At 47.8% G+C, this 20,583-nt stretch overlaps 1 protein-coding gene across 1 annotated transcript; it reads left to right on the top strand.

Moving 5' to 3' along the window:
* Nucleotides 1-125: 125 nt before the first annotated feature.
* Ndufa8 (NADH:ubiquinone oxidoreductase subunit A8) lies at nucleotides 126-15,330 on the top strand. The gene is made up of 4 exons (XM_041674874.1): nucleotides 126-282; nucleotides 5,664-5,827; nucleotides 11,557-11,722; nucleotides 15,040-15,330. The coding sequence occupies exons 1-4, from the start codon at nucleotides 232-234 to the stop codon at nucleotides 15,175-15,177; spliced, it is 519 nt and encodes a 172-aa protein (XP_041530808.1). The 5' UTR covers nucleotides 126-231; the 3' UTR covers nucleotides 15,178-15,330.
* The last annotated feature ends 5,253 nt before the right edge of the window (nucleotides 15,331-20,583 follow it).

The following is a 20,583-nucleotide window of genomic DNA, read 5'->3' as shown; positions in this document are numbered from 1 at the left end:
ACAACCAGAAGGTGTGGGCGGAGTTCAAACGAAGCCCCGCCCCTCAACCCTGCTCGACTTCCTGAAATGGCGTACAGGCGTCTACTCCAGCAGCGGCAGAGTATTGCGCCTGCGCGCAGCTGGAGACGCATGCGCAAATGGTACAGGGCAACCTGGGAGACCCAAAGGGGAATTGAAGGAGACGGGCGACTCGGCTGAGGGCACCTGATCAGGGTCGGGGCTGCCGCCGTCATGCCGGGGATAGTGGAGCTGCCCACTGTGGAAGAGCTGAAAGTGGAGGAGGTGAGGTTCGCCCTGAGGGCAGGCGGGAGGCCCGGGGCTGCAGCTGCTGCCAAGCTGGCCCGCGCTCGGTCCCGGCCTCTGCGACCTGCAAGATCACTTCCCGCTGTGTCTCCAAACACCCAGGCCCCCACCTGTGAATCTCCTCCTGTGAATCGGGGTGACACTCTCTGATATTACCTAGTCCCTTGCTGTACCTCCGCATGAGGCGAGTATGCCTTCCCAGGTGCTCACCTTCCACCGAGTCTGTCAGAATCTCGGTGCAGAGGCCTGGGGGCCGCGGCAGCGTGTGTGTTGGACAGTGAGGCTGGCGTGGGTCAGGGTCTTTAGTAACAGGACGCACTTAAAGCATTTACTTCTTCTAGAGACATTTAAATATTTGTTATGTGCACATGCAGATATGAAAGTAAGGGACAGTGCCCTTCTTTGGTAGTTTCTAGTTTGATAAGGAGACAGGTAAAGACTGGACAGCACAGTGCAGCTGGTTCTGTGGAAACTGAAGTGCAGGTGATGTGTTATTGTAATTATGGCAAACACGACCAAGCCACTTCTCCAGGCCAAGTTGCTAATTACTTGGGACACACAGTAAGGTAAGATATAACTCATCTTTCTTGAAGTACAGAAGTAGGCCCCCGACAGCAGGAGTGATCTGCCCAAGGTCACAGAGACTGTGTGTGGAACAGGTGGACCAGGGATCCAGATCTGTTCTGAAGCCTGTGCAGGGAAAGCTCAGCTAAACTATGCTAGAGTGGAGAAAGCCCTGCAGTTGGTGGTGGGCTGAGCCTCTGGAGGAGTCACTAACCAGGCCAGAGCAGTTTGGACTTGATCCTGTGAGATGATGGGAAAGGGTGGATGTGTTAAGGCAGAAGACTGCCATGGCAGGATTTGATAAAATAAATAGACCGGCAAGGCTAAAAATTAAATGCTGAGAATTCCACAGAAGGCACTGTCAAATGTTTTCCCACACCACTTCCTGTACGCTCTTGACAACCTGTGAAGGGGGCAGCTGTCATTTCCCTCAAATGAAGAGCTACTAGCTGTACTCATGGTATGAGTGACATTTACTAAGAAGTGACAAGGGATGTTCCCATGAGCCAGCTTTTTATTCTTATCCCATCCCAAAACTGGTTAAATGTGAGTTGACATGTTTTTTTGTTAGACTTTTAGTTGGCTCAGCAAACATTTCATGCAGGAGCTTTTAATACATTTTTCTTTAAAGTTAGAACTATTAATTTATATGATCATGCAAATAACTAAAGTGTAATAAAAGATAAGACACATATGATTAAATATATGAGGGACAGGCAGGACTGGGTTAAGGAGAAAGTAGGATTTGATATTGATTCTGAGTTCTAGGCCTAATTCTTGGTCGCTTTGAATAGCAGTTAGCACTTGTAAACAAGGGTGTTCTGCTAGCAGGATGAGGCGTCTCTATGAACAGTTCTCTATGAAACATAAAAAGGATGGAGAAAGCACATGTTAGCTTATTGTAAAACACAGCATTTGAAATCTGGTGTTTTATGGGTAGGGATGGAGAGAAAAACTGAGTAGTGGAAGAAGGAAGTGAATAAAGTAAGGAGATGAGGAAGCAGGGGCTGGAAGTGGATCCTGGAATCCATGTGTCCAACAGCACAGGAGCTGGGGAAGCAGGGACGGGAAGTGGATCCTGGAAGCGGTGTGTCCAGCAGCACAGGAGCTGGGGAAGCAGGGATGGGAAGTGGATCCTGGAAGCATTAAGCAGCAGCACAGGAGTTGGGGAAGCAGGGATGGGAAGTGGATCCTGGAAGCACTGAGCAGCAGCACAGGAGCTGGGGAAGCAGGGATGGGAAGTGGATCCTGGAAGCAGTGTGTCCAGCAGCACAGGAGCTGGGGAAGCAGGGATGGGAAGTGGATCCTGGAAGCACTGAGCAGCAGCACAGGAGCTGGGGAAGCAGGGATGGGAAGTGGATCCTGGAAGCAGTGTGTCCAGCAGCACAGGAGATGGGGAAGCAGGGATGGGAATTGGATCCTGGAAGCAGTGTGTTCAGCAGCACAGGAGATGGGGAAGCAGGGGCTGGAAGTGGGTCCTGGAAGCTTTGAGCACAGGCTCTTTTGTGAAGTCTGGTGAGAAGGCTGGAGAGGTAGTTTGAGCCCAGAAAGCCTTGGACAGCAAACAGGAAGTTTAGGTTTTCTGCCGCTGCTAAGCACGACTTTTTTGGGGAGTTGGTTTCTGAGTTGTAGCAGCAGAGTAAAATAAAAGTTTTTGGAAGGCCACTTCAAGTGACTTATAGAAACTGAATTGAAGAGTAAGAAACTTGGGAAGACTTCAGTGACTGTTAAAATAACGGAGAAATACATTAATAATCATGGTAACCTTGTGAGTGAGTCCTTACTCAGCAATAATGCTGAAAAGCCTGGGTTGGGTCTGGAATATGACAACAGACCCAGAGGGGCAAAGAGCAGCAGCAATGGCTTTGGGGAGCAGATAGAATCCATTTCAGGCTTTATGACTTACGAGTCATGTCACATCCGTATGGGGTGGGGATAAACATCCAGAAGCTTTGAGTTAAAAGTACCAGCCGGACGGTGGTGGTGCTTTCCTTTGGAGGAAAGGAGGACTTTGGAGGGAGAGGCAGGTGGATCTCCGGGTTCAAGACCAGCCTGGTGTACACAGTGAGTCCCAGGACAGCCATGGCCACACAGAGAAACCCACCACCATCAACAAAAGTATTCCTTGGTGTCTTGATAGTTTTGAGTGAAAATTAAGCAACAGGCGGTACTGATAGACTTGGGTCAGGTACATCCTTTGTATGTTTACAGGCCTGAGCTCATTGGCTCTTCACAAGGCCCTAGGGAATGAGTGCATCACACTCCACTGTACACAGACAGGAAATAGACATCAGGAGGTACGGGCGTGGCTTGTGGGAGCTTTGCTGAGATTCTGACTGTGTGGAAGCCTGCGGTGCAGAGTGGTTGCGTGAGTGATGAGGAAGGATGTTGAGATTCTGTGTTCTGGGGACAAAGGATGCTGGATGGACTTGAGAGGGGCTTCATCGCCCATGAAGAAATAGCTGAGGGGATAGTTACATCTCAAGCTCTCCATGTTCTCTGCAATAGTAATGTCACGCCAAAGGCTTGCTTGATGGGAGGCTGCAAAGTCTGGGTTCCAGTTCTCAGTATGGCTGGAATGTCAGCTCAGATGCCTGTTTATTCGCTGTTTAGGGATTGGCTCAGTAAATGTGTCGCATCTTTGTTTCCCTATGACAGCATGAATGTCCTTTCATTTTGATAATAAAGCAACTAATGCTTTAGGCTTTCGGAGGGCTGATGTCTTGAGAATTTAAATAATCAAATCAGCCTTTAAGGATATTTTTGAGGCATTTGGCAAGTAAGTAAAATGATGCTCAGTTTTGTTTTTTTTTAAAGATTTATTTATTACATATACAATGTTAGAAGAGGCCATGGGATCTCATTATAGATGATTGTGAGCCAACACATGGTTGCTGGGAATTGAACTCAGGACCTTTGGAAGAGCAGTCAATGCTCTTAACCTCTGATCTATTTTTCCAGCCTGGTGCTCAGTTTTTTATTTAAAATTTTTAAAAATACTTTATTTTATGTGTATGAGTGTTTTACCCGAATGTATGTGTAGCACATTTATGCCTTGTTACCATGGGTTCCAGAGGGCATCAGACTTCCTGGAACTTTGGGGAGCCACCATGTGGGTGCTGAGAATTAAACCTAGGTTTGCTGGAAGAGAGGCAAGTGCTCTAAACTACTGAAACGCTGTTGTAAAAATGTAGTGACCTTTAAAAAACAGAACTGCTAGATGGTGGTGGTGCAGGCCTTTAATCCTTGGGAGGCAGAGGCGGGCGGAGCTCTGTGAGTTTGAGACCAGCCTGGTCTAAGGGGCAAGTTCCAGGACAGATAGGGCTGCAGAGAAACCCTGCCTTGGGGTGGGGGTTGGGGGCACGCTTGTAATCCCAGCTCTAGGGAGGCTGAGGCAGGATTGAGAGGAGGAGGCCTGCCTGGCCTACACAGTGCAAAGCCAGCCTGGGCTACTTGAAAGTGTCTCTAAAAACCAGAAATAAGACAAAAAGGTTGGGTACCTTTTATCTCCCAGCTGGCTATAGGTAGTAAAATAAGCAAATGTAGATCAAATCTAAATACACAAATTTACAGATTTGTTAGAGTTGGATGGCAAATTTCACTTATATGTAAGTTGATATTTGCATTGCTAGTCGTGACAGGACAGTGCTGGTGGGCAGTCCTGGCACTCATCTGCTTTCTGTAGAATGGAGGGGAACCTCTCTCTCTTCCTTCCCCAACATCAGTCTTAGGAGTAAATTAATACGTATAAAGTGCATAAAATAAGACTAAAGACTTTCTCACGTCAAAGTCCTCAATATTTTTAAAAATCTAATTCAGTGGTATATTAAAGTAGAGTTTTCTGACAGCAAGTTTTAGGAAACCTGCTAATGCTCTTTGTTACTTTCTCGGTTGATCAGGAATCTAAGAATTCCCTGGCTGGGAAAACGGCAGCAGTAAAGCAAAGGCACAGCCCATGCCCACAGTGCCAGCAGTCAATACCCCACCTGCTCTTTTAAAGTTCAGGCTTAACAAGTAGCCCATGGCAGACTTGGTGCTCAGTGCCCGCCTGCATGCTTTAGTAGGGCAGTAAGATAGAAATATTAGTGCCGGAATCCCAGCACTCGGGAGGCAGAGGCAGGCGGATCTCTGGGAGTTCGAGACCAGCCTGGTCTACAGAGCTAGTTCCAGGACAGGCTTCAAAACCACAGAGAAACCCTGTCTCGAAAAACCAAAAAAAAAAAAAAAAAAAAAAAAAAAAAGATAGAAATATTAGAAGAGAAACAGAGTAGCCAAAATTACTGAAAAGCAAAGATCTTGAGATCTCCCAGATGGCAGAAAGCTCTGTCTGTTTCAGTAACTGTAGCATTGTGGCCTCAGCCTAGGCTGAGACTTCTGGGCCAGGAACTCTGCCTGCTGATCCTCTGAGCTACCTGCAGCTGGTCTGCAATGCTTCTCAAGACAGCGCTGAAGGCAAGCAGGGAAGTCTTGACGTGGTCACCGTGCTAGAGGTAGCATTAGTGTGGGCCTCTTCCAGAACTTTATTCTTAGTAATTGCCAGACTCTGAGCTCTTTCTTTTCCTTTTCCTCCCTTCCTCTGATTTCCCAGCCCTCTGGGAGTTTCAGATGTCCTTATATGATTAATTTCATTCCTGGAGAGGAACCTTAGCAATGTTGACAGAGTTATTTAAGCAAGATTCTGTTAGGGTCACCAAAACGGGGCTGGTTCTTTCAGCCTGGTAAGACACATGCAAGAGCCTAACGCACTCAGCTGTACCTGACTTGGTGTGTGACCCCCCTCCTCGTCGCTTTTCCAGGTGAAAGTCAGCTCAGCTGTGCTTAAAGCCGCAGCCCACCACTATGGGGCTCAGTGCGACAAGGCCAATAAGGAGTTCATGCTATGCCGCTGGGAGGAGAAGGACCCCAGGCGCTGTCTGCAGGAGGGCAAGCTGGTCAACAGCTGTGCACTGAGCTTCTTCAGGTAAGACTCGCCTGACAGCTGTAACATCAAGGTGTTCTGAAATAGTCTTCAGTGAGGAAGTGGCTTCCGGCTAATTAAATGTGCAAGTGTGCAGATTTTGAAATCAGATAGACCAAAATTATTTTGTATCTTTTGGATTTGTTTTTATAAGGCAAGTTCCTCCATGAGTCTCAGTTTTCAGCTCTGCAATAGTGTCTTCTGTTCTCTACAGTATTGCAGTAGGTGTTTTTTTTTTTTTTTTTTTTTGGTTTTTCAAGACAGGGTTTCTCTGTGGTTTTGGAGCCTGTCCTGGAACTTGCTTTTGTAGACCAGACTGGTCTCAAACTCACAGAGATCCTCCTGCCTCTGCCTCCCAAGTGCTGGGATTAAAGGCGTGCACCACCACCGCCCGGCTGCAGTAGGTGTTTTTAAAAGGTCTATACAACCACATCAGTCCAATGCTTGTTGACAGACAACAGACAGTTGTGATGGTTAGGAAAGTATTGAGTGTTGGGTTTTAGGTCGGACACTGTGCAACACAAGCCCAGATGTGTAACTAGCTGAACAGTGTTATTTGGGCATGGTGTTAGGGTCTTGTAGTCCTAGCTCAGGAGCTGGAGGCAGGGGGACCAACAAGGGCAGCTGTGGTGACACAGGGAACTGGAGGCCAGTTTGGGCTACGTGAGCTGCTCTCTCTCAAAAAAAAAAAAAAAAAATGTTTGGTTTGATTAAGTCAGCCTGGAACTCAGTGTGCAGTCCTAGAGTACTCATTCCTGATCCGGCTGCCAAGTGCGCACCGGCAGTGTGCGCCACCTCGCCCAGCCACAGGAAAGGTGTTTGAGATTCTGTTGTAATAAAAGGACAGAAACAACCTAGAGTGGGTGTCTTGAGAAGTCCAGAAATAGTCCTGGTGTCAGGCAGGGCTGGATCCAGGGTCTGAGTGGCGGCAGAGCTATGTCGTTCCTTTTTCCTCTGGTTTCTGCAGAGTCTCTGGGCTCAGCACTTCTCTGCTGACATCATTTTCAAATAGACTTTCCCTTTGCTATTGCCTTGGAATGGCCAGCAGCCACTGCAAGCTGCCCTCCCCGTCAGTGAGCCCTGAGCGTGCCATTGCAGTGCCATTGCCAGTGTGGGCAGAGTCCCCCGCTGAGCCAGATCCCACTGTCTGTGAACCCTGGGAGGTAAGCACTCTGATTGGTCAGGCCCAATGTGAGGTTTAGTCTTACCTTCACCCACTCCATCTGAGAGACAGGGAGTTGTTTCCCAGAGGAAAAGCAGGGGTGTTACAGAAGAGTGGGGCCGACTGCTGCCTCGTGACTCAGTGGCTGTCGTTCTTCTTTCTTGCCTGTGCTGTCCCTGTTCACATGCAAAGATACTTTTGTGGTTATAATTATAATGTGTATATTTTTAATATAATGTATAATGTATACATTATACCTGACAGCTCTTGTTATTGAGCTTCAGTCTATACTGTTTAGCCTGCCTTTCTTTCTTTCTTTCTTTCTTTTTTCTTTCTCCTTATTTTTTACTTTTATTTTTATTATGTTTTGACACATGGTTTCCTAGGTACCCTGGCTGTCCTGCGCAACTCACTAAGTAGGCCAGATTGGCCTTGAACTCACAGCGCCTGCTTCTGCCTCCCAAGTGCTAGGATTAAAGTTGTATGCAATTACGTCTAGTTTTTTTTAATTCCTTGGTATTCATTTTCCAACAGTGTAATTTTTTTAAGGTTTTGATAATTATATTTGAGATCTGAACTTTTATTGCTATTTTTTAAACCATGAACGGTTAAAAAAATTCTTAAAATGTGTTTGTGTATTTTGACTGGATATGTGTCTGTGCACCATGTTCGTACATGCCTAGTACCTTGGGGTGGGAGATCAGGAGAGGGAATCAGATCCCCTGGACCTGGATGTGCGCTGCCATGTGTGTGCTGGGAACCAAATCAGTTCCTAAGCAAAGCAGCAAATGATCTTACCTGTGGAGTCCTCTCTCCAGCCCCTAATTTAAAATATATATTTATCCATGTGGAGGGGGCATGTGCACATGCCATGGTGCAGGTGTGGGGGATCAGAGGCCACCTTCGTGGAGTTGGTTTTCTTTTGTCACCTTTATGTCAGCTCCAGTGATTAAACTCAGGGCATCAGGGTTAAGGCAGTTTTACACAATGAATCAGCTCACCAGCCCCTGCCTTACTGTTTTCTAGGTTGGGTCTGTAGTGCAATGCCTGCTCTCCTGGTTCACGAGTTGGGCAAGGGGCTGGAGATTGAAACACACACACACACACACACAGAGAGACACAGGTGCCAAGAATGCCCCTTTTTTCTGTTCCAGGGCAGCTTATATAGGGTCTCCTTGACTAATGGCCACACCCTAACTCTCAGCTGCAAACCCACCAGAAACCACTCCCCTGCCCTCAGGAACTCCTGAGGGTCTGCTGCTCAGAGCAGCTGCAAAACAAGTTGTTTGCTCAGAGCAGCTGCAAGCATAGGAAAACACATTGTTTACTTCGGCAGGCAGGGGGTCACAGGACATTCGGGGTCTGGGGGTCCACAGTCCTCAACAGGGTCAACTTAGTCTGCCCTCTGCACTGATGCTATTTACACAGTCTTTAAATATTTAGGAGATAGGAAATAGTGCTTTATGATGCCTGGAGTTATGTCAGTATTATTGCCTTCAGGGTTAAATACGCCTTTACTTATTTTGGGGAATAAAAGTGATTTTCTAAGGTTCCTGAGATGCAGAGATGGACTGTTGTAAGCTGGAGATGACCACCGAGGCATGGTGAGCAGAGGCCAGGCAGGGTCTCCCGCTGCAGTGCTGGGCTGTGATTCCTGCTACGACTGTGGAGAACACAGAAGAGGAGGGTGGGGGTTACCCAGGGTGCTAGGTAACTTTGGGGAGGCCTAAGATGGAAACTGGGTGAGTGGCAGGGGAGCAGCATGGAGGGTAGACTTGTGCTGCATGCATAAAGACTATCTCTGAAAGTCTTCCTGAGACACCCGGAGAGGGTGTTGGGGACTACATAAAGTAGTATTTTATTTTATTTTTCTCAAATTTTTATTTTAATTCCTAACAGGTTTGAATGAAAAGGGAAGGGGTTGCTCCAGCCATTTTTTCTTCTCTTCTTATCTCTACCCTCTCTCTCTCTCAGGGGAGGGTGGGTGGAATAGAGTCATGTAGCTCAGGCTGGCCTCACATCCACCCTGTACCTAAGGCTACCCTTGAACTCCCAATCCTCCTGTCTTCACCTCCCACATGCTGGGGTTACAGTCCTGTGCCCCACACCTGTAGAAGTTAGCTCGATTCGGGAAATATAACCAGGCTAGCTAAACGATAAAACAATTATATCTTTATTTATTATAAGGGGAAAACTCACGAAACAGGGACGAGAAGTCCAAGCTCAGCTGTGCTGGAAGGAACCACAGAGAGAGAGCACCTGGGTCTTGTTTTTTTTTTTTCTTCAGGCCCCAGAAAGCCACACCCTAACTTGGTCCCACCTCTTTTTTTAAATTTATTTATTTATTTATTAAAGATTTCTGTCTCCTCCCTGCCACCGCCTCCCATTTCACTCCCCCTCCCCCAATCAACTCCCCCTCTCTCATCAGCCCGAAGAGCAGTCAGGGTTCCCTGCCCTGTGGGGAGTCCAAGGACCTCCCATCTCCTTCCAGGTCTAGTAAGGTGAGCGTCCAAACAGCCTAGGCTCCCACAAAGCCAGTAGTGCAGTAGGATCAAAACCCAGTGCCAAATAAATAAATAAATAAATAAATAAATTAAAAAAAACCAGTGCCATTGTTTTTGAGTTCTCAGTAGTCCTCATTGTCCGCTATGTTCAGCGAGTCCGATTTTATCCCATGCTTTTTCAGACCCAGTCCAGCTGGCCTTGGTGAGTTCCCGATAGAACATCCCCATTCTCTCAGTGTGTGGGTGCACCCCTCGTGGTCCTGAGTTCCTTGCTTGTGCTTTCTCTTCTTCTGCTCCTGATTTGGACCTTGGGGTTTCAGTCCGGTGCTCCAATGTGGAACTCTGTCTCTGTCTCCTTTCATCGCCTGATGAAGGTTAATATCCAGGAGGATGACTATATGTTTTTCTTTGGGTTCACCTTATTTAGCTTCTCTAGGATCACGAATTATAGTCTCAATGTCCTTTATTTATGGCTAGATAAAGATAATTGGTTAACAAAGCTTCCTCATCACCACCTAGCCTTCCTTGGCCTGTCTTTTCTTTGTGTATCTGTTCTTATGTCTGTGTGAACATGTCTGTGTGTGAATGTGTGTGGGTCTGTGTGTTGTGCACTTGTGCCCACATTCATTCAGAAACTCAAGGCTGAGACCAGGAATCCTTATTCTGTGAGGTGTGTCACTCAGGCATGGAGCTTAGCACTATGGCTAGTCTCACCTGCAAGCTTGCTTTGCATCTCCTGTCCCCTCTTTCAGAGGATGGAATTCACAGTGGGGCAGCCAGGGCACCTTGGCTCTTATGTGGGTTCTGTTACTTATGTGTCAGGTGCTTTAGGTACTGGCTGTCTCCTTAGCTTCCTCCAGCAGCTTCCATGGTTCAGAGGGAGTTATTTGCTGCTCTACTTCCTAGCAGCGCCCAGCTCTTCATAGTGAGGACTGATTCTGGCCAGCACTACCTCCCTCCCGTTAGTTAATGTGCTGTGTTTGAAGGTCTCTCACCCCTGGCCTCTGTCAGCATGCCAGGTTCTGACTGCTTCCTTCCCTTCTGAGTTTGCTGAGCTGTGATGTAAAGACTGAGCAGGCTCTAGAGAGGTCTCCTGAGTAAATTGCCTGTGGCTTAGGCCATGGGCTTTTATTTTTGATGAATAAAGGAAGGTTTGCTCCTGAGAAATCTTGCTGTGTTTTATTTCTTACTTACTGGTTCTTAACTTTGGGTTTTCTTTTTTAATTACAAAGCATATGGAAAGTTAGGCTTCATTATGACATGTTTCAGGCAAAATTTGTTTTTGTTGTTTGTCTCTCCTCCTTTGTGTGCTCCCACCTCCAGTCCCCTTGTCCTAGTCTGTACTGGCTCTCGCAACCTTCGTTCTTCTGCCTCTCTTATGACCTGCTGTCCTACAACATACAAGTACACATGTACTAAAAGTCTAAAGCCACATAAGATATGAGAGAGGATGGTGGTTCGGGTCTCAGTCTGTGCCACCTTGCTTAATATGACACTTAACTAGTTCTGTTTTCCTGCAAGTTTCGTATTTCTTAGAGGCTGCAGGCATGGTAGCACACTGGAGGCAGAGGTGGACAGATCTCTTGAGTTTGAGGACAGCTTGGTCTGCAGAGTGAGTTCCAGGACAGCCAGGGCTACACAATGAGACTCTCCTGAAAAACCAAAAATAAATAAAGCTGAGAAAAACTCCATTGTATACACATGCTGTGTTTTCATTGTCCAGTGTTCTGTTGATGATCCCCTGCTTTTGTGAATGGAGCAGCAGCAGGCACACGGTCTAGTGTCTGGGGTCAGTTATAGCGAGTCGTTTGGGTGCAGCCTCCAATGGTGTAGTTGGATCACATGGTGTTCTGGTTTCCATTCTTGACGACCTTCCACAGTGGTTGCACTAGTTACATCCTAGCAGTGGGGCTCCTTCCCTGCAGTCTCAGCGCTTAGTTGTCAGTTTTTACTTGAAGGCCTTGAAGGTACCGTGGGGTGTGGCATTGTTACTCCTACACTTTCCAGAATGTAAGGCTACTCTGTTGTGTGAAGAGCTATCCCTAACCTCCAGCCTTCCTTTCCAGGCAGATCAAGCGTCACTGTGCAGAGCCTTTCACAGAGTACTGGACTTGCCTCGATTATTCCAACACGCAGATGTTTCGTCACTGCCGCAAACAGCAGGCCAAGTTTGACAAGTGTGTCTTGGATGAACTGGGCTGGGTGCGGCCAGACCTTGGGGAGCTGTCCAAGGTAAGGTTCCTCTGGGTTGGGTAGAGGGGATTGGCTGTGACAAAGGCAGAAGGGGTCCCTCTGAGGATGGAGAGGCTGTGAGTGGTCCCCATTTACCAGACAAAGGACTCGACATCCAGAAGCCAGTGTGTCCTAGCAGGTGTTAGCCAACAGGGAGCAGAGTGTGTTAGCCACCATGCTAGTGAGGTGCCGTTGGCAAATCCACTGGAGCAGCAGGAGCAGCTTGTGCCAGATTCTTTTGGAACATCAAGAATTGAAGAGCTCATAGTTGAAGAGTGGGTCCTCCTTCCTCCTGGGTTGGTGGTTTCGGTGATGATTCTGGCTGAGGCATCATGGAAGCCTGATGTCTGCGCTGTTCTTTGTGCTCTCGTGAGTCTTAGCTCAGGAGCATTCTGAGTGCTGGGCCCCCAGACGCACACACGCTGCTGTGGCCTTCCTGGAGAGCTCTTCCTGAGCTGCTTCTGCAAGATAGTTCATCCTGTGAAATTGGAGAATTTGGGGCTTAAACTCTGTCTTCACTGTAGGATCTGTGCGGGCAAGAAAGATGCATTATTAAAACTCTAAAGACGTGTAGGGACTCCTACCTGCTCCTGAGCTGCTGTGATGTGCAGCGGAAGAAGTCCTGCCCACAGTGGCCTACATGCCTGCTGCTTTGACTGAGGGCCTCCACTCCTTAGAGCCAGGCAGCAGAGCTTGGCTGGAAGGGCATGGTTGGATGGAAGAGTAGGACTGAATCTTGTTACTTCCCAGCTGCCTGTCTGCCCTGTCTACTATCCCCAGGGCCTGTGTGAGCCCCTGCCCAGCACTAGGCACACAGGCTGTCCATCTTAGTTCTCGTCCCTTTGGGGCCAGCGCCATGAATAGATGGGTAGCCTAGGTTTTTTTAGTCTGACATACTTAGCTTTATTTAAGATACATTCTTTAGCTAAACTGAGAAAGTAACTTTAGTAGTGGCCAATCAGAGTTGGAAAGTGATAAAACTTACACACCTAACCAGTAGAACTCCCTTTTCTTCTTTCTTCTTCACCACAGGGGAAGCTGTGAGTCAGGCTGTTAAACCAGAGTATTTATTCTTGAGTCTTTTTTTTTTTTTTTTTTTTTGATTTTCAAGACAGGGTTTTTCCGTAGCTTTTGGTTCCTGTCCTGGAACTAGCTCTTGTAGACCAGACTGGCCTCGAACTCACAGAGATCCTCCTGACTCTGCCTCCCAAGTGCTGGGATTAAAGGTGTGCGCCACCACCGCCTGGCTTGAGTCTTTTTTTAAAAAAAATATTTTTTATGGTTTATTTATTTTGTGTGCATTGGTATGAAAGTGTCAGATCCCTGGAACTGGATTTTCAGACAGTTGCGAGCTGCCATGTGGGTGCTGGGAATTGAACCTGGGTCCTATGGAAGAGCAGTCAGTGCTCTTAACCACTGAGCCATCTCTCCAGCCCTATTCTTGAGTCTTTATATTAACATTCTTTACCCCAAAATAAAGTTATCTAATTGCTGCAAAAATGTATTTCTTGACATGTATTGTCAATCTTAGTTGCACTCCAATCCATTGTCCAGTCTCCAGAAAGGCCATTAACCAGCCAAGGGAGACCTAAATGGTAGCTTCATTCTCTTTGGCATTCTGTCTGGTCCACTTGTCTCTTCCTCCGAAGACCAAGTTGGGCTCCAGTCCAGATGTCACACCCTTTCCTAGGCAGAATTATCTCCTACTCGTAATGATAACCTGATCATAAAGAAAGCAAGTTGGGGGGGCACTTCATATACATCCTAGTTCCTCCCAGGAATCCCCTTTTATGCACTGCAGTTTTATCATCAAGTATGCCTCAGGCCTTCCTTTAGGGATGGGTCCGAGGTGCCCTGCTCCCTCCCTTCTGGGGTGTGTGAGAGCAGGTTGCTTCACTAGTCTTCCTCGCTCAGTTCTTCTTTCAGTGGGTCCCTCCCTGGTTACTCTATATTCAAGAAACATTCTCAGAAACAAAGAGTGACAGTTTTCTCAACTGATTTCATGAATGTCTCCAGTGAGCATTTGGAACTACTCTCTCAAGCAGCAAGGAACTCTTCATTTGTGACCTGCAGTCAGAGCAGGGGACGGGGACCTGCACTCAAGGCCTTGGGTTCCAGCTCCAGCTCTGACGTCATCTTAGGTGACCCAGTCACTGTCCTATGAACTGGAGATAATACGTACACATAAGGTAGTTAGTTATATTAACTGTGTACCTGGAGCTCTGGGCACAGAATTGTTTCTGAGTGGTATATCTAGGCAGATGGGCCTGGCCTCTCATACATGCAGATGGCTTAGAGTTGGTACCACTGAAGTAAAAGTCAGAAAATGCTTAGTAGCTGTGGCCCACTTGTAGGGACCTGTGTCCTTAACTTTCAAAGGGATAAGTTCTGGGCTAGAGGTATTGCCAAGTAGTACAGACACTCACTTACCTAGCATGTGTAAGGCCCCACAGCAAAGTTCAAAATTTAAAAATGAATTTCTGGTTGCTTTTCAGTTGAGGTTTTGATAATCATTAGGGATGGTAGTTGTAGGTGCTTTCCTCCTTGCTCTTGGCTGCAGTTTAGGACCTACTGTTTCCTCAGACTGTTGGTTCAGCTCTTAATTCTGGGCCCACCACTGGGCCTAGCGTCCCTGCTCCCAGCTGCAGATAGTGATTGGTCGCATCCCTGTAACAGTGGCACCTGCTGCTGTCAGGTTAAATCCAAGCACCTTTGCACAGCATTGCGTACTGTATCACCCAACTTGGTGTGCTTGGAACTCATAAGCATATATCCTAGCGAGGACATCACCAGGTGGGAGCTGCTGGTAAGGATGAGCTGGGATAATACGCTCAGCATCAACACTAATAACACCAGAGCTTGCTTAGGTGTGGTCTCTGCCGCTGTGGTGAGCTCTGTAGACATTGCCTCTGCTGTCTTTGTCTTCTCACTTGCACTGTCTTCCCCCTTAATCTCCCTGGCAGACTCCTGATTCTCCTCAGAAATAGCCTAGGCCCAGCCTTCAGTGTGGGTGATTTGTGCCGGGTCTGCCCTTCCCCACACAGCACAGTAGAAGTTCTGTCTTGCTCTCTAGCCAGTGAGAGAACCCCAGAGGACAGCTTGTCTCAGCTTGTCTCTTGCTGTAACCTCAACTCCTGCCATGCAGAATGACAAAAGGTGGAGTTCCAGAAGTGTATGCAAGGGTTAAGTGAGGCTAGACGCATCTGCCTTCCAAGTGGAGGAGTAGTTGGAGTGACAGGAGCAATGGGACCCCAGAGGGTTCAGGGTTACTACTGCTGCAGTCCCATTGAACCCTACCTCCTTCTGCATCCTTCCAGGTTACCAAAGTGAAAACGGATCGCCCTTTACCAGAGAACCCTTACCACTCAAGACCGAGGCCGGAGCCCAACCCTGTGATAGAGGGGGATCTGAAACCCGCCAAGCACGGCAGCCGATTTTTTTTCTGGACCACGTAAAGACGGGTCCACACGCGCCCAGATGACAGCTGATGGAAACACCCATGCCGCTCGCGTGTGCTTTCCTGGATCACGGACGTTAACAAAAAAGTTAATTTATGTGACTTGGCAGTTATTCTATACATTTCCTGTCCATTAAAATTTTAAAGGAAACAGTTGTGTTTTATTACGCTTTATGTAACCTTTTAGCCTTTAGAGATGACTTCCCCTGTCCTTTCTTGCGCTCCTGACTTGTTCTAAGGAGGACTTGCCTGTGTGGCAGGAGAGCCACACTCCAGCATGGAGGCTTTGCTACCTGAAGCAGCTTCCCAGGAGAGGTCAGCCTAGATTGTGAAACTCCAGCTCTCTCTTCTTGGCCAGCATTCCAGGCAGAGAGCTCTCCCTAACAATCATTCCAGGGCCATCCAGGACAGAGTGAAGGTTTGAGCCTGTGACTCAGGCATGGGAGGGGCTGCTGGCTGGGCCCTAGGCTGTGTTGCTCAAAGTTCCTTAAAGAACCTAACTTCCACCGCTTCCCCTCAGTAGCCCATCCTCTGGTGTTATAACCCAGATGTTTTTCCTGATAGACAAGGGAGGTGGAGGCTGAACTCCCAGCTCCAAAGCCAGGAAGTTGGAGGTCTGAGTGTCAATTCCAGCCTTGGGTGTGTTCCTTAACCTCTTGTGAGAGGTTGAGTTTGAGGACAAACCAAAGACACATGCTTATCTACCTCCTGGGCAGGTTAAAGCCCCAGTGTTTAGGAAGCGCTGGCTCAAAGCACTGTTCCCCCACGTCCCTTCACCCTATCCAGTTCCCTTTCACTTACTTGGCCATTTCCTTTACAGCCGACCGGGTCACTGCCCTTTATGGTTGTGGCATTGCATTGCCACATAAGTCGCTGCATAAGTCGTCAGAGCTCGGTGGCTTTGGGCCGCGTCGCAGAGCTGTGAAAATAAACTCTGGGGCATGCATCTCCTTTGGTTCTTCCAACTCTTGGTGGAGAGAGTGAGACATTAAGACAGATGAGGCACAGGGGCTGCTTCCAAAGACTACAAGGCCAGTTGAAGGGAAAGCGTTTCTATGCCATGCTTACCTCACCATTGGGGACATTTGTAGTGAAGTTCCCACTTCCTCCACACCTCTGCTCAGACTTCCAAAACTCTTGAATAAATGCTTGGGCTTTAAAAATAGCTGAGACAAAGTGTATTAACATCTTGGTGGCCAAATAATTGGAAGTCAGCTACGATTCCTAGAGTTGGGCAGGGCCACAGACTGACAGGTATGTGGTATCCTGCCTGCCATAGCTGACTTCTCAGTCCCCTCTCGGAAGATGCTCGGTCTTACGTAAATAACACTTGTTGAGGACTTGCACTGTGCCAAGTGCTTCACAGAAGTCAACTCCTTTGTGTTCAGAGCCATTTGTAAGTAATGTTCCCAGCACCCACATCAGATGCCTCACACGCATCTGTGGTGCTCAGGGGATCCAGCACCTCTGGATGGTGGGCACTCACACAAATGTGGCAAACACATGACTTAGAAGTATTTTAGCCAGGCAGTGCTGGAGCACATCTTTAATCCCAGCACTTGGGAAGCAGAGGCAGGTGGATCTCTCTGAATTCAAGGCCATCTTGGTCTACAGAGTAGGTTCCAAGGCAACAGAGAACACCTGTGTTGAAGAAAAGTAAATTTTTTAAAAGAAAATAATATGTCAGCTAGCCCATTTCATAGATGAAAGAACCAATGCTTAGGAAGCAGTGAAGAGGGCCCTGCCCTGCCTGAGACCTGTGTCCAGGGACAGGTGAAAGGCTGTTCTGGTTCTGATGGCTGTACTCGTCTCTGAACACCATTTGTGGTTCACAGCCTTGGATACACATTGGGTCATCCAGAAACCTGTAAATACCGCTACCTGGATCCCACCTCCCCAACGTTCACTGATGACAGGGTTTGAAAACTCCTCTGATGCGAAACCAAGGTATAAGGTTCTGATCCGATTTTGTAATGGAAGCCAATCAGAAGGTCACATTGTAGCTGAGGAGTAAGTGGCTAAGCTGAGATCTGAACCCAGTTCCAGCCGATGGCAAAGCCTGTACCCCTCAGGGAAGTCGGCCCGTGCAACGCAGGGAAGATTCAGAAGGTCTCAAGGGGGACTTGAGATTTCTAACAAGCTATAGAGCAGACCGCTGACTCCTTCCTCACTGGGTAACAAAAGGACAAACCGCTTGTGGGGTGCAAGAAGCTGACTTGATTTAGCTTGCTTCAAGTGGCCTATGGAGTGCCAATCACTCCCCAAATGCTAACCCGCCTCCGTAGAATTACAATACAGCCTGAACTGTTAATGTCTTCAAATTCAATTCTAGGATGTTTTAACTTTTACCCAAGTTGGACAGCAGCTGCGCCTTCCACCCTCTCCACCTTGCTTTGAATTCCTTGAACAAAGGAACCAGCTTTTGGCTTTCCTGTACTCTTCTTGAGGGGATCACACGTTATAGCCTTCCAGGACAGAAAGTCTAGGTAGTTAAAGATAATTTCTTACAACAAATGCATGTCTCAATGTCAGTAGGTAAAAGGTCACAGAACAGTTGGAAAGCAGTTAGTGTGAAGGTTCGTGAGCAGGGCTTCAAATGACAGACACTCTGGCTTGGCTTGAGGAGTGAGAATAATTCCTTGCATTCCCAAAGGAAACATATCTGCCCCCCGCCCCCCCCCGCCCCCTCCCCCCGTCCCCTGCCAAGCCCATTCCTGTCTTCCCTATCGGAGTCTGCACTGTCTCCATCCTCCCAGTGTCAAAACACGAGGCGCATCTTTGGCTCCTTCCGCTCCTTCCTCTCCCACTCGGAACCCAACACCAAGCCCCGCTGAGGCTCTTTCTTCTGTGGCTTCACATAGGCCACGTCCTCTTTATCTCCCTGTCCTCATCCTAGGCTGCTTTTTTCCCCTGGCCTGGATTATGGAAACTGTCTCCTAATCGTGGTCCAGTCCATCTCTCAGTTTGCTGTGTGTGCCTCTGCTGCTCAAAACCTCCTGTGGCCCTCGAGTGCCTGCTGAGGAAAGCCCAGCCCTTGCTGGCGTTCTGACACTCACAATCTGGCCATAGCCTAGCCCATTTCCCCATGGTTATCTTAATCTGACGATAAACTCTGCACTCCGCGGAAGACCAATCCCTGATTCTTTTCCACTGTTTCCCCCGGTGCTGAGGGTCAAACCCAGTGTTTCCTGCATGCTAATTAAGCCCTCCCACCAAATTACTTTTCATTTTTGAGACATGATCTTAACTAACTTGGTTAGGCTGGCATTGAACTCACTGTAGTCCAAACCTGCCTTGAACTTTGGTGATCCTCCTGTCTCAGCTTCTTGAATAACTGAGATTACAGGCCTGTGCCACCAGACCTGGGAGCCTAGATGCTTTCCAAAGTTTAGGTCTGTATGGCTGCTATCTCGCCAGGAAACCATCCTTCCTCCGTCTCTGACTCTTGAACCTCCAGCCATCTCTCAAGGCAGACACCAGTCCTGTCTTCCCCAGGAAGCATCGTCTTCCTATATCCAGAAGTGGTCTTTCCTGCCGCATTGTTGATGTGACACAGTATGCAGCGGGATAGCTGAGCACACAAGGGCTCTGGGCTGGATACAGGCTGAACCACTGGAGCCGTGATCCTACGCGAGGCTCTTAACTGCACTATCCCTGTTTCTTCACCTGTAAAGGCATGAGGAGCAGAGGGGTGGTACCTACTGTCATGTGGCCATGAGCAGGTGGTGAATGACATACAACATGCCCACTGCAGTGTGACAGATTGTAGCAGCATCCTAACACATGTGGCATGAGGGTCATGGCCCTGGCTATTACATCCCCTGGTCCTGAGCTGCAAGAGCTAAATGTCTATCTTATTCTACCTTCTATGTTCTGATGCCCCACTGCATGACAGACATCTAGGAAATGACTAACCGCTACACTTACCTTTCCAAAGCCCACCCCCCACACACAACAAATTCCTTCGCTGTAGAACCGTGCTTAATTCATTCACATTGAATTGTTTCCTTCAGGTACCGAATCCCAGGTGAAAGGCTGTACTCTTACACCATGAGACAGGCCGCCAAGTCCTTGGGCTTTAAAAGTTGCATCTGATGCTGAGTAAGATGGCTCATGCTTGCCATCGCAGAGCTGGAGAGGCTGAGGCAGGAGGACTACTGAAGGCCTCAGGTGAAACCTGAGCTGCACAGTGAGGCTTCATCTCTAAACACAATGTCGAAAGAAAAACAACAACAACTAAGCAACAAAAGTTGCTTCTACCTCATGGGAAAATCTCAGTTTGGAGTTGTGCTGTCCTTATGGGTCTTGAGCATTTGTAACAGAAATCCCAAGTCGCTTGTTTCTGTAATAATGAAAAATGTGCTGGCACCTGCCTTGCTGTGATAAAACACCATGACCAATGCAACTCATAGGAGGGACAGTTTATTTGGGTTACAGTCTCAGAGAGGTAAGAGTCCATTGTGTTGGGGAGGCACGGCAGCAGGTGGAGTGATGGCCGGAAGAGGAAGCAGAATCAATAATAACCATACCACAGACCTGACATTACACAGTCTGGAAATTTTCCCCTGCAAAGAAACTATACCATTCCTTTTTAATTTGGTCTCAGGCAAGTCCTTGGGACAAGGGCAGAAGATAGCCAGATTCTTTGGCAAAATAATACAGGAATGCTCTCTAGCCCAGCTGCTGTTAAATTTCTTGCTTCCCTCTGAAGCCTCTTGAGCCAGGCTGTAGTGTGATCTTTTACTCTTGGCTTTTCTGAGGGGCCTGCCACCCAGCTCCCAAATAAATCACACATGGAGGCTTATTCTTAGTTACAAATGCCCGGCCTTAGCTTGGCTTGTTTCTAGCCAATTTTTCTTATGTTATCCCAGCTACCTTTTGCCTCTGGGCTTTTATCTTTCGCTATTTCTGTATACCTTTCTTTCCTTCTTTCTCCGTGGCTTGCTGTGTAGCTGGGGGACTGGCCCCTGACACCCTCCTCTCCTGGTTCTCTTGTTGCTCTCTTGTCTTTGTTTCTCCTGTTTATTCTCTCTGACTCCAGCCCCCCCATCCCTGTTCCTGCCTTGCTACTGGCTGGCCATCTCTTTATTAAGACCATCAAGTATTTTAGACAGGCACAGCAACACGGCTTCACAGAGTTAACAAATGAAGCTTAAACTAAAGTCACACACCTACAATAACATTCCCCAACACCAGGCCTCTATAGTAGGCTTTGTTTCTGGTGCTGCCCTCTTCCAGGAGCCTTCTAGAATGCCCTGTTATGTTCTGCTTACTGTATTCAACCACTTTTCTCATCAACATTCCAAAGTCTTTCATATTTCTCCAACAAACAAAATGGTCAAGTCTTCAGCAACAGCCCACTCTGTGGTGTCAACTTTGTATTAGTTACTTTTCCATTGCTGTG

The sequence above is a fragment of the Microtus oregoni genome, unplaced genomic scaffold (assembly GCF_018167655.1).
Source record: "Microtus oregoni isolate MIOR12 unplaced genomic scaffold, Mior012 000025F_ref0000491, whole genome shotgun sequence".
NCBI lineage: Eukaryota > Metazoa > Chordata > Mammalia > Rodentia > Cricetidae > Microtus > Microtus oregoni.
This window is presented reverse-complemented; position numbering and strand designations above follow the sequence as displayed.